The 14,592-nt window shown below is 40.2% G+C and overlaps 1 protein-coding gene across 11 annotated transcripts in view; it reads left to right on the top strand.

Moving 5' to 3' along the window:
* SNCAIP (synuclein alpha interacting protein) overlaps positions 1-14,592 on the top strand; it is a 163,234-nt gene that overhangs the window by 113,812 nt on the left and 34,830 nt on the right. For all 11 annotated transcript variants that reach the window (XM_069591687.1, XM_069591683.1, XM_069591690.1 and 8 more), the window contains 3 exons: positions 2,073-2,932; positions 4,533-4,712; positions 10,131-10,244. In XM_069591687.1, coding sequence (XP_069447788.1) covers positions 2,073-2,932; positions 4,533-4,712; positions 10,131-10,244 — 1,154 coding nt within the window. The remainder of the gene's footprint in view (positions 1-2,072; positions 2,933-4,532; positions 4,713-10,130; positions 10,245-14,592) is intronic.

Below are 14,592 nucleotides of genomic sequence, written 5' to 3'. Positions count from 1 at the left end.
TGTCAAGAACTGTATACATATAAGAACCAGAATTAGCTAAAGGCAGAATTAGCTAAAGGCAGAGGAGCAGCAACTTAAGAGCATCTAGATACCTCCCTTCCCTTCTGGAGTATTCTCAGTTAACACCTGTTTCTTATTAGACAGAATCCTGGCCTCACTCCACAGCTGACAGTGTTCTCGTAGGTTCCTGAAAGTCCTCAGAGAAGGATTGCTTTGTGCAGACCCTCTGAGACCACAAGCAAAGTTGTGGTCCACTTGGGGGGAAAACTCACCCACCAATAGGTATCTAGCATTCAGGCTTAGAACGCTCACTCACATTCTGTTTTGACTCTGGAACTTACCAGAGTCCTTTGAGAACACATTGTAGTAGGAAGAAGAATGGCCAGGTCTAAATTTGGGGAACTTTAAATCATTTGTATGCTACTTTCACCCCAAGAATCAGTGATAGCAGCGGCTATTGCAGAAGTTACAGTCCCGAATATACACTCCTCTCAGGTTCCTTTAGTTTTTGGTTGTGCTGTGTGTGTGTGTGTGTGTGTGTGTGTGTGTGTGTGAGTGTGTGTACTCAGTCACTCTGTCGTGTCCAACTCTTTGAGACCCCATGGACTGTAGCCCACCAGGCTCCTCTGTCCATGGGATTCTCCGGCAAGAATACTGGACTGGGTTGTCATTTCTCCCACCCAGGGAATCTTCTCAACCCAGGAATCGAACCCCCATCCCTTGCGTCTCCTCTGTTGACAGGTGGAATTCTTTACCACCACACCACCTGGGAAGCCCATTTTTGGGTTGTGCTCGCTGGCAAAGAACAGACACACACAGGTGCTTTGGTTGAAACACTTCCCACCCACTGCTGTTCTAGAAGAGACAGAGATGGGAGATGCCGAGTGGAAAGGATATCCTGAAACCTCACCCCTTTGGTGGAGGATATAAACTAAGTGGGAAAGGAGTAAGCGTCCATAAATCAGTGGCCTGCAAGTTACCAGGGTGCAGGGTCATCTGTCTAGTCAGAGGACTGTCCCAGAGAGGAAGCTGTATCATCGAGGCCGAGGGAGGAGGCCATTGCTCGGTCAGCCTCTGAGGGGAGGCAGGGGCAGCTGGTCATATGAGGCTCCCTGTGGAAGGAGGTGGTGCTTATCTTTCACCTCTGATGTGTTGCTGTTTCACTTGACACGTCATCCCAACCAGACACTCAAACACAGACTATACAATCTTTATCTAAACTTTGCACAGAAATGAGAAGGGGGGAAAAATACTAGCCTGCTTCACCCTCCCTTTGCAACTTCCTCCTGTCATTTCCAGCTTTCCAAATGACGGAGGGCAGCAATGACTTTAAAAGAGCATGTTCCCTTGTGGCGTGGCAGTGTGTTATGTTGCTGGTCATATGCCAGAAAGCACTGTCAAATGCTCATGAGCTGTGGTTGACTTGGATACTAATCAGTCTAGGGTGGGATGAACCCCACTGTGCCTTATCTCCCGCAGTCCAACCAGTCCTGACCATTCCATGCCTTCCTGTTCTTTCCCTGATCCATCTAACAGATCACCTAGTAAATCACTCAATAGTTCTCAGTTGAAGTTTGCCCAATATTAAATCATTTACCTCTTCTTTCTCTGAGACTTCATGAGCTCTAAAGGTTTTCCTATGTGTGTGTGCACAAATGCAGGTACATACCTTCTCTCCCTGAATTAGTTTGGAAGTTTATTAAACGCAAAGGATCCTATCCTCCAATTCTGTTTTTCAGAGTGGTGACAAGTATCAACATACTGTTAGGGAGGTGCAACCACTCAGGGAATAAAACAGTATCTGTCTGGGTTTGTATTCTTCTGCTGTTTGCTTCTACTATTATTATTATGTGAATTAATTCTGAGCCAATGTGTGGTAACTTTCTTTTAGCATTCACTGATTTTCAAGGGTAAGTACAAACTGTTTTATGGTCTACATTCTCTCTTAAATTGTTCCTTAATACCCAGACTTCCTTTGAGCACAACTTGAGTAGATCATGTCTGCCTACATGGCCATGCTGTTTTCAGTGTTTCAATTTAATAGTCTCCTCTCTTAATTTATTTTAAAACAGTGTCTAGCTCTGGCTGGAATTGTGGTGTCTCAACTCTTATTACAAACACGCAGAAGCCCACAGGAATCGCCGATGTGTATAGTAAGTTCCGCCCAGTGAAAAGAGTGTCCCCATTGAAACACCAGCCAGAGACTCTGGAGAACAATGAAAGTGATGACCAAAAGGCAGAGTACCAGAAAGGGGGCGATCCTGACCCAGGCCCCCAGCCCGAGGAGCTCGGCCCCAGAGCTGTGGAGGGCAGCCCCCAGAGGAAGAGCGCGGAACCCAGCACCCTGCTGGGGGAGCTGGAACATTATGACCTCGACATGGATGAGATTCTCGACGTGCCTTACATCAAATCCAGTCAGCAGCTGGCCTCTTTCACCAAGGCAACTTCGGAAAAAAGAATTTTGGGTTTATGCACAAGCATCAATGGCCTTTCCGGCAAAGCTTGCCCTACCGGAAATGCCGAGAGCTCCCCGTCTAACATGACACCATTTTGTGTTCTTTCTCCTGTGAAAAGCCCTCACTTGAGAAAAGCGTCCTCTGTCCAGGACCAGCAGAAGCTCTCCCCTGAAGAATCAGAGAGTTCTCCTCCTCCCGTTAAATGTGGCTCTGCTTATGAGCCTGAAAACCAGGGTAAGGACGTCCTACACAAGACCTTCAGTGATCCTCACAGTCGGAAAGTTGACAAGGCGATGGCACCAGACTGCCAGCTCAGGGCCTTCCATCTGCAGTCCTCGGCAACAGACCCCAAACTTGAGGAGCAGATCGGTGGCATGAACTGGACCAGCTCCCAGGGGCCCGAAGAAAGGAGCGAGCACCTGAAAAAAGTAAAAAGCGTCTTGAACATTGTTAGAGAAGGGCAGATATCTCTCCTGGTGAGTATGAACTAATTCATTACACACACACTAACCATCTAGATCTCCAGCTTTATCAACTCCGTTCACCAGTAACAGAATGATAATGCTTTTGTTCCAATTTTTGTTTAATCTCTGCTCACGGCTTTAGTTGGGCGATGTGACTTTGGAGTTTTAAAATTAAAAGTTAGGTGGTTAATGTAAGGAAAAACAAATGGCTATAGAGGGAGTATTATTTCACTTGAACTGTGCATGAATTCAACTGTAATAAGGACATGTACTCTAAAGGAAAAGCAAAACCAAAAAAAGCCCAGCACTTTAAAAAATACGAATCTTAATGTCTTTCCTTTTGCTTTTCAAATGGTTCCCAATGCTCTCGCTGAGTTATTTGTGGGGATGTCAGTTCCTTGCTGATGGGGAACTGCCAGGTATATGAACAGAGGGTCTTCTGTTTTATCCTGATCATTATTCAGAAGACTTGGACCAGGACGTTTGAAAGCATTTGCAGATAGAGACTTACCCTAGAGCTTGATTGCCCTCTGACCCACACGGAGTTTTTATTTAGTTCCAGGTCTGCATGTCTAGGGAGCATAAAGAAGCTTTTCCAGAGACTCTAGACACAGAGTAACATGATGTAAGAAAAGTCTGTTCTGCTTAGGCTCAGAGAAAACTAAACTGAAATCACATTCCATCTGCCTACATTGTTCTTTCCTGGCTTCCAGACATGGATCAAACAGTAGTAAGCCTGAGCTGACACTGTGGTGTTAATTAAAGTCTCATTCAAGGAAAATCATCACATCTTGGCCATGTGATTCTACTCATGGTAAAGCTGTGCATAGATAAATGTAATGCACTTGGTCTATTACCACAAATTTTAGAGTTATAATAGGATGATATCATTGAACAATTTTACTAAGTAAAGTAATTTTTTTTTTTTTTTTTTGGTCTCTTGAAAATGTCTTTTCCATTTCTCCTGGCTCTTCCTCTCTGGTTCATTCCTTTCTTTTATCTTTCCCATGTTTTTATGTTTCCCAAATGATAATAACTCTCAATTTACCCAACAGTCTTTATCGATGAGTCATGCTCAGGGCAATGAACTTCACTAGAGGTGAAGAAACCAGAGTCCAAAGATGCCCAGGAGTTTGTTTAGGGGTGAAAGTGCCTTGAGGTACCCAGGGGAGTACAGACTACAGCACCCATCATGAGGCTTGCTGTCAGAGCCAGCTCTCTAAAGCTCAAGGCAAAGCAGATGGTTAAGATAGGTAGTTCATTCATTCAGCAAACCTACCGCAGGGAATAAAGCAGAGTCTGGCCCTCAGAACACATAGCAGGAGTGGAGGAGACAGACAAGAAACCTGCTGGTTGCCATGGGTTGTTAGAAAGCTGGCTTGGAGCCTCTACAGACCCGTTGACTCATCTTTGTTGCCTGTCTCCCATGAAAGTAAGTCACTTCAGCATTCCTGTGCTTTCATAGCAAGGAATTCTGACTTATTACAACCCCATGACTGTCACCAGGGCTTCTGGAAGTTCATCTCTTCTTCCCAAGGCCCGGAGCAAAACCCCCACAGCTTCTCATTCTGTTTTATTGACTTAAGTTTTCCTCGTCTTACTATGTGTACAGCCACACCTAGCTGCCGACAATCTAGACAAAATTCACGACGAAAGTGGAAACAATCTCTTACACGTTGCCGCATCGCAGGGGCACGCAGAGTGCCTGCAGCACCTCACTTCTTTGATGGGAGAAGACTGCCTCAACGAGCGAAATGTGGAGAAGTTGACTCCAGCAGGCCTGGCCATCAAGGTGACTGGTAGTTGGGGGCTGGGCCCTCCACATGTTCCTGCCTTGTAAGATTTCTAGTAAACTTAAATGTTAGAGTGGAAAGAGAGAAGAGTGATGTTCCAAGCAAACAGCAAGTGAACCTATTGTTTTTAAAAGGTTAACCATCTCAGTCACTAACTGCTTTGAGATTTTGAGACTATATTCCAATTTAGGGTAAGCATCAAAACAGCTAATAAAGAGAAAGGAAAATGATCTGTTGCCATTTTAAGAACTTTTGTTATTCATGGTGACTGCAGTTTGGATTCTTAACCACCTCTGGATCTATGTGAGGCTGTTTCATTTTTTTTCCTAATGTGAGTATAAATGAGCACGATGAATGGGGAATAAGTGTATGGTAAGGCATGCTAGCCCAGCACTCAGGAGGATTTCAGAGAATAAAGTGGACCTCTAATGGATTACATCTGAAGTTGAAGCGTCTGCGGTATCAGGAGTTCTTTAGAATATCGGTGCCGAGTTTGAGTTTGGCTCTCGCAGAGCACAATATGTTATCTGTCAAAAACTAGGCAAATTAATGCCGACTGGGATAGAGTTAAAACCTAGAAACAATGATACAGGAAAATGTTGTCTTTTATAGCACTGTAGTGAGTGCCTCTGTAAAATGTAACACATCACTAGAAGGTTAGCTATTAAACTAAAATTACTTGTAAGATCTTTGGCAAATAAATGTGGAATTCAGTCACATTTATTAAGAAGCCAGAAGTGAAGTTTGGGGAAATATAATACATCTTGTGCTTCTGCATTTGTACTTTGCTTTGCTTAATAGTTATGGCTTCTAAAAGCTGAATAATCATAATTTTTACAAATAGAATTATATTGAAATATACTAGGGGAACTTGCTGGTTAAAGTCTCTTTGTGAATTCACTAAGGAACATGTTATATTTGAAAAGCAATTTCCTTCCCTTGTATACCTCTTACGCAAATCTAAATTTTTGTATCTTCAATTTATTTATCATTCAGCAAAGTTTTACATTGTTAAAAAGTTGCTTTCTATTGTGTTTAATGTTACTCAGTGATTAGGTTTTTTGCTCATATAAGAAACCCATGACCCCAGTGGATAGATATCATTTTTCCTTAGTTGTCAATGATGCTATGTCAAATAAGAGCTGAACTGCCATCAAGAAAAAAGAAAAAACAAATGTGAGTGAAAATTCAGTATAGTGAAGTTAAACAGTATTTTTGAGTCCACCAGACATTGTTTTAAGATGCTGGCAAAACAAATGTGAATGAGACATAGTCTCTTTTCTTAAGGAACTGATAGCCTGGTGGATAAGGCAGGTAAGTTACCAGTGCAGGACGGTGAATTCAGGATCTAGTCCCATGTCAGAATCCTGTGGGAAGGCAAGAATTGGGTTTGGTAATCAGTGGGACTGTCAGTCATGACTAAAATATTCTTTCAGTGCCAGTGATTGCTGACATCTACCTTGTCATTTTAGTATTTATAAAATACAGTGCTCATTAGTTTTCCTCACTAGTGGTGGGTTTTGAATATATGTTAACTACATAATTGTAGTTAAGTCTTCCCTAGTGGCTCAGACAGTAAAGAGTCTGCCTGCAGTGTGGTAGACCTGGATTCAACCCCTGGGTCAGGAAGATCCCCTGGAGAAAAAAATGGCAACCCACTCCAGTATTCTTGCCTGGAAAAATCCCATGGACAGAGGAGCCTGTGGGCTACAGTCCACAGAGTTGCAAAGAGTCAGACACGACTGAGAAACTAACACACACACATAATTGTATAAAATTTGTTAATTTGTGTGCCCAAATGCTTGTTTTGATGGAGTAAGAATCTTCAAAGTAGAAAGGTGCCTAAGAAATTTAATGGTCATTAAGCCAACCATGGGCAAACTCCTTTATGTTGTTCATATTAGTTTATTCTTAAACTCCTCCAGTCAATATAGGTTCTCTCTAATACAATCAGCAAGCAAACTTAGTAATTTTTTTTTTTTTTGCTTTAATGAAGAATATGCATCAAACCCAGAGGACTCAAAAGCGCTTATAGTTTTGCAGTCTCAGGCTTTTCATACTTTACTTCTGGACAATGATCTGAGAAATGGAAGTGTTCTTTTATTCCTTCATTTAATCTAGAATTTACAAAAGCAGTAAATGCAAATATTTTATAACACGTGCCTTGCCTTTTGGCAATCCTGTCCTGACACATGTCCTGCCTCAGTCCATTAGTGTCTTGTGATGGACATTGGTGAAATTGAGGGAGTCCCAAGAAGTCATCATTCTTCCATTTTAAGACCTTGTTTTGAACACTGGTAACTAACTGATGGTGTTTCACCTCGTTAAGCACATTTTGGAGAGCCCTGCTGTCATTAAAGACAAACAGACTTGGTACAAAGGGGCAGAAGTTGCTCAGATGATATGACTTGGCTGACAGGAAGCCGAGTCAGAGACAGGATATCAAATAAGAAGATTACATTAGAAAAGGGGCCCTGAAGTCATACCAGAGCTTAAGAACATCTCCTCCCACACTTAAACTCCTTAAATGGAACATCATAAATTCTTGCCAGCTCCATGCAAAATTTATTGAGTGCTTTCTGGGGGACCCAATGTTAGATACCGTGGGAGTTCAAGGTATTATTAAGTGCCCTTTGGGAACAGTTAAACAAAATGATTGTAAAGAAAGTTTCAAAAAGGTGAAAACAATCTGTTTTCTAACATGGAGCCAGCACAAAAATTTAGAATCTAAACAAAATAACCTTAATTCTCTTTTAATTTCTGCATAAGCCTAAAGACAAAATGCTGGTCTGGTGAGAAAATATGTAACCTACTGATTCTCCTTTTTAACATACAATGAGTGACCCAAAGTTCAGAGATGTTAGCAAGTAAAAATTTCCAACTAGAACTTAATAAGATTTTTGTTATGTTGGTAGTTCTATTAATGACAAGTGATGCGGCTTTCAAACTTATGGTAATGATATAGTATTTCCTTTTGCCTCTCTGGCAACTTTTTATTTGTTTAAATGTTTCTTCTTCGATGAACTAAGCCTAACACATCAAACAGAACATTCTACCCAATATCAGCAGAAACATGCATTTTTTTCAAGTGCACATGAGATATTCTCTCTTATAGACCATATGTTGGGTCATAAAACAGATCTCAGTAAATTTAAAGTAATTAAAATCATGCAAAGTGTTTGTCTTTAACTATAATGAAATGCAATTAGGTGTTAATAACAGAAGGACATTTAAGATATACACAAGTATATAGAATTAACATAGTCCAAAATAATCATTATATCAAAAGAGAAATTACAAGGAAAATTGTAAGCTGTTTGGAGATCAATGAAAATGCAACATACCTACATGCTTACTTAAAGGGAAATATATGTTTTGGTAAATGCCTGTGTTTAAAAAAGAAGGAAAAGGAGGAAGATCTCAAATTAATAACCTAATCTACCTCACAAAACTAGAAAAATACTAAATTCAAAGGAAGCGGGAAGAAGGAAATGTAAAACTTTTCAAACAAAAATGAATGAAATAGACAATAGAAAAGCAATAGAGAAAACCAGCAAAACCAAATTTGGTCTCATAAAAAGCTGCTTAAAAATTAGTAAACCTTTAGTTAGACTAACCAAAGAGAGAGAAGAGACTCTACCTGCTATTACTAAAATCAGGACTATTGTCTCATATTTCTGCATTCTGTGTTAATACACGTTGATGTAGATTGTCTTGCTCATAGATGCTCAGCATGGTTCCAGGGGAAGGACTTGAGACAGAGAGGATTGAGTAGAACTGCTGACTTTTGACCTTTGACTGGTTGGTAGGACTCAGCAGACCAGTGGCATCTCCATTAAGGGGGAGTTGGGAACAAAGGGAACCTTAAACACACTCTCTTTTCCTGGTTTCCTGCTACTGCTTTCCATCAGCCAAACCCAGTCAAAAGCCAGGGGCCAAGGGAATCAACCCATAGAGATCAGCCTCCCTTGGCAGCAAGGAGGGAAGAAACGGGAGGAGATAGAGCTGAGTGGGGCTATTCAGCAGGTACTAATCATGCTAGGTGACTGTTCTACATGAGATTAGCTGCAAGTTGACTACTTGAAATTCCAGAGCAAGTGAAGAATGAGCAGATTACTTCCCCTGTCTTATTTTCAGTATAGGCTTCCCTGACTTCACACTCACTGTAGCTCTTTTCTCCTGGGCTAAGATCCCACACTGTGTAAACCAGGGAAGCAGCTGAATGTCTCATTTGTCTTCCGGAGTTATTATGAGGATCTAAGATAGCATTTTAATATAGTCTAAGATAACAGGTATTGTGTGCTTAGGAAGCTGACATGCTTTGCCTCATTTAATCTTTATGGTAACTCCATAATGTAGCTGCTACTAACCCCTGCTATTTCATAGATGAGAAAATTGAGTATCAGAGAGATGAAGAAGCTTATTCAAGGTCTTGTAACTAAGTGGTGGATTAAGGATTTAAATCCAGTCCGACGTCTGGGTCTTAATCACTAGGTTGAGTATGTCACAGCTGTCTTCCTGGTTTGCTCAGTGTGGGTTTGAGCACAGGAGAAAAGGACTGTGAACATCAAGGAAGAGAAGACTCCTTCAGTGAAAGTAGCATTGGGATTATTTCCCTTTTCTTTATTTTGGACTCCTCACATTCTAACTTACCGAGAGAAAAAGCCAGTTCTAAGAGTTAATGGATAAACACACTGTAGTATATTCATACAGTGGAATACTTCTCAGCAATAAAAAGAAAAAAGCTATCTCCAAGCAGTAGCTTATGTAGGTAGAAGCATTATGCAGCCCACCAGGCTCCTCTGTCCATGAGATTTTCCAGGCAAGGATACTGGAGTGGGTTGCCGTTTCCTTCGCCAGGGGATCTTCCAACCCAGGGATCGAACCCGGGTCTCCTGCACTGCAGGCAGATTCTTTACTGACTGAGCTACAAGGGAAGCCCAGGTAGAAAGAAACCAGATGTTAAAGAGTGCATATTCTCTTCTGCTGTGATAGGAATCAGAGTGGTCATGTGGGCAAAGGTGAGCGGTATGAGAACAAAGGAGAACTAGAAATGAGGGGGCAGGGGTGGAGATGTTCTATGTCTTGATTGGAGTTGTAGTTACCAGAGAATATACTTGCCAAAAATTCAAATTGTACTTTTAAAGGAGTACATTTTATAGTTAGCAAATTATACTTTAATAAATTGATTTTAAAATAACTGATGAAACTATGAGAACATATTTAAGTAAAAACTATGCAGTTGATTTAGAGTAAAAATTACTGATCACAGATATGGTATACATTTATTGTAAATGAGTTAAGCCAGAAATAAAAGCTAAAATTCATGTGACTTTTTTTCTTGATAAAAATGCCACCTGTGAGGTAACTTTTAAACTTGAATTACCTTCAACTTTTTTTTTTCCTTTTTAATCTAGAATGGTCAGTTGGAGTGTGTACGCTGGATGGTGAGTGAAACAGAAGCCATTGCTGAATTGAGTTGTTCTAAGGATTTTCCAAGCCTTATTCATTACGCAGGTTGTTTTGGTCAGGTATGAAGAAATTTTTAATTATTATTTTCTCTTTGCATACTGTATAATCTACTGCTTTTTAAATTTTTAATATGTCAAAATCCAAACCTAAAAAATCGTCAAAGATGTATTCAAAGATTTATAGGCAATGATATTCATTGTAGCATTTTTTATAGGAAAAAAAATGTGTTAAACCTAGATATTTCATGGTAGAATATTGGATAAATAATGAGACATTCATATGACAGAATTTTTCAGAAAAATATTCATTATATAATATTGAGTTAAAATATATGATACAAAACTGTTTCTGTAATTTGGTACCAACTCTGAATTTTGGAGAGAAAGAGAAATGAATAATAAGACTAGAAAAATAAACTTATGTCTCCACATGTTTATAGTAATTATCACTCAGAATTATAAGTGGCTTTTGTTTTCTTTTTTTATGTTTTTCACTTCTTTCCAAATTTCCTACAGTAAACAAATTTAACTTCTGTGGAAAGGAAAAATGATATATTTTCTTGAATCCAAAATTAAAAAGCAAATCTTTAGTAAGACATTAATTGAGGAAGTCTTGCTCCATTCAGTTCAGTTCAGTCACTCAGTCGTGTCCACTCTTTGCGACCCCATGAATCGCAGCACGCCAGGCCTCCCTGTCCATCACCAACCCCCGAAGTTCACTCAGATCCACGTCCATCGAGTCAGTGATGCCATCCAGCCATCTCATCTTCTGTCATCCCCTTCTCCTCCTGCCCCCAATCCCTCCCAGCATCAGAGTCTTTTCCAATGAGTCAACTCTTCGCATGAGGTGGCCAAAGTACTGGAGTTTCTGCTTCAGCATCATTCCTTCCAAAGAAATCCCAGGGCTGATCTCCTTCAGAATGGATTGGTTGGCTCTCCTTGCTCCATTAAAGATAAACAAAACAATCACTTACCTAAAATTTTCTTAAATATTCATACATGTTTTCTTTTCCAAAATAGGCTGTTTACGTTTGGTTAAACCATCTTTATTGGGATTTTAATTGTCATTGCTAAATTTTACTTTCAGATTAATTTGGTAATAAATACAACATTGAGTTTTTCTATTCATGTTTGTTTATGTATTCAAAGCTTGTTTTATCATCTTCAACAAAGAATTAGAGAATTTAAAAAAAAAAAAAAAGATGAGCAATCATGCAAACGAAGTGAGTCTCAGTTACAGTCAGTTCCTACATTAGGAAATCCCAGTGTGAGTAATTGATGTACACGTTACAATCCAGTGTATGCAGTAAAAAATCATCACTAACTCCCTTTGGGAAGGATGAGTATAAATAATCTTTAAAAAAACTGGAACCACAAAATGCCAATCTCAGCCTTAAGAAAATATAAATAAAGTCAGCAGTGCATTAAAATAGATTTAATCACATTTGTTTGTGGCAAAGAAAATTGCTTCTCATTCTTATAACCGTATCCCTTTGGCTTCGTAAACTTTCCCAGTGGCAGTAAATTGTGGTGTTGTTAACAAGAGATTATACTTTTTCGAGCATGACAGTCTCAAATTTATAAATAGACTCAGAATATTGCCACAACCTTTCTTCAGTGGGGTTCATGTTAGGTGATACTTTATATGGTAACTTCAATTATATATATATATATGTAATGTTTCCTATACGTACCAAGCACCATGCCGTTGGACTTTGTGTACATTATCTGACTTAGTCTTTAAAACAACGTTATTGGGTTCTGTTGTTTTTATCCCTAGTCTATAGACAAGGAGACTGAAGACAGGAAGTCGTTTAAGTGGCTGGCATATGGTCTAGTGGCCAGTAAGAGCAAAGGCTGGATCTCAACTCAGGTCCTTTGACTTTGAGGCCAGATCCTGTTTTTTTCTCCATCCGTGTAAATTTGTGTAGCTTGTTTGCAATGGAACTGATATAGCTGCAGAAGGCCTTTTTTTAAAAAATAATTCTATCTAACAATATGTTGTGATATTTGGAGTATCTTAAACACAGCTCATGGTACTAAATTTATGGGATGAAGAAAGAAGCAAGAACATTCAAAATTTGTAAAAGCCACTGTCTTTGGAGTAATTGCTTCATTTTCTTTGTGTATTGTGCTTATGAGCCCCAGCCATGGTGTTCTATGAACTACCATAAGAATTAATAAGTATTTGCTAAAGATGCTCTTTTTTGGCTTAGGCCAGCAGAGGGGAGAATAGTATTTTCAAATGACCACAAGAATTATGAAGACAAATAGTCCTCATAAATCATTCTCAGTATAAGATGAAATTTTATTTATTCTCAAATTGTCTGAATAATTGTTTCACACCCCTGATTTCATTTGCTTATGTAAAGAGGAGTTTCAGATATCAGTGGAAAAGCTGACTGCAGTTTTGGAAGAGCTTGCCAAAGAAAAGGAGGGAAGGATTGCATTGCTGTTCTGAGACTTTAAGTCAATAATAGGGCATCTGGTATTCTTTGTCCCGGGAAATGTTGCTTATAGGTGCCAGTTTCTCTCTTCAACTCTCACAGCAGGCGTCTCATAACTTTGAAGCCATTGGGACAAAACAAAAGAAAGTGCCATTTCTGGGATTTGATCAGGTGATAGTGTGGTTTATTTGGCTGGAGTAGAGGAAAATACAGAAATCAGTGACCTTTGTGAAGAGCCATGTCAAACATTTGCTTCATGTTAGTATCAGTCTTCAGATTGTTATTTCAAGTTGATAAGCATTTTTAATGCCCTCAAGTACAGCTCTGAACCCCAGCAGTGCCTTCAGGAGAGCATTCCTACCCAAGTGGAAAATGTAGACACCCATTAGGACTGCAAGCTCAGCCCAGCCATCCTACATCCGCTGCAGCCACTTAGGTAACAGATAACCTGTGGAGATGCTGAACTTGGAACCACTGCAAGCCTAATATTTTCACAAGGAAGATTGTTACTGAACGGTTTTCTAATGGATTCAGCACATGCAGGGTTTTCATCGAGCAGGCTCTTGAGTGTGTTATGCTTTTGTTTCTTCAGTAAATACCTTTTGGAAAGGATAGTACAGAGGAAAATTTCTCTCCTGGTTTATTTTAGTTACCCTTGGCCCCTACTATAGATTCTTAAAAGAATGGGCTCCATTTGACTCACAATTGGCATCCTTTTTCTGGTAAAAAATTACCTGTAAGGACTCCAGAACCGTGGGATAGCCAGCAGTTTTTAGTGGTCTCCTGGAGTGATAGGTCTTTGGGTAACAGGAATTGATTTTCCTCCTCTTGACACACAAAGTCTCAGAGAGCGCAGTTACTTCATTGTCTGATAGTACCTAGCAGAACCGGCCACGGGGAGCATGAAGGTGAACGCGTGAGGGACACTCGGGGAAGGAGAGGGGCACATGTTCAGATGGGCCTGCTTTGCCGTCCCGTGGGAGAGATGCTGCTGGTGAAACAATCAAGACAGAATGATCTCAAGTCAAAGCTACCACCTGTGTAACTTGGACTGTTTTATTCAAGTATGAAAGCTCAGATGGTCTCCTTCAGGGTCCCAGCGAAGCTCTCGCCCTCACATGCCTGGGGGTTCCGGCCTGTCTGGTGTGTTGGTCACTGTTTCAACATCAAACTTCTCATTTTGTTTCTAAACCTTTAATGTGCCTTTTGGTCAAGAAGTTCTGCTACGGAAACAACAGGCATCATAGCATTAACCATTTACTGAGAAAGAGCACACTTGCCCGTGTGATGTTCATTCTCCATTTTAAATGTTTGACCTGATCAGACTAAAAAAAATAAAAGTCACTTTTTCACAAGAGGCTCAGAATTCCTCCGAATGGTCATGAATGGTGACGGGCCTGCTGGTGAGGGGGTTGCTTCCACAGGCTGTGTCATAGTTTTTCCACAGTTTACTTTTAAAAGGAGAAATATTCTGTTGACTTTATTATTTTGTTGTCATGGGGCAGAAATAAGAAGACAACGCTGAAAGTGCTGCGATTGCAGATGAAAGTGCATAGAAAAATCTTTGATTGGCACAAGCAAGAATCTGCTCTCCAGGGATCTTTGAAAAAGCATAACCAGCACAGAGCTCCACAACCCACAGACTGACAGGCAGTTAACGTGATTTCTGTGACCCAAGGGGTGCCAAAGGAGCATGTCCTTTATGGAGTCAAGGGTCATGGGTCATGAGCCATGGTAGATATTCATACACAGAAGACACAGAACGTTAGCTCCTCAGTCTGAGTTTATCCTAGCCCTACCCTTGCTAGCCCAGGAGCCTTGTCTGTATTTCTTTATTTTAAAAGAAAAGATAAGAAAATGTCTTCCTGGACCTCAGTTTCCTCATCTTTAGAATGGAGATAATAAAACTTTCTTAACGGGGTTGCTCTGAGATCCAAATGAGAAAAGTCACAGGAAGCCTG

Source organism: Ovis canadensis, chromosome 5 (genome assembly GCF_042477335.2).
Source record: "Ovis canadensis isolate MfBH-ARS-UI-01 breed Bighorn chromosome 5, ARS-UI_OviCan_v2, whole genome shotgun sequence".
In the NCBI taxonomy this organism is placed as follows: domain Eukaryota; kingdom Metazoa; phylum Chordata; class Mammalia; order Artiodactyla; family Bovidae; genus Ovis; species Ovis canadensis.
This window is presented reverse-complemented; position numbering and strand designations above follow the sequence as displayed.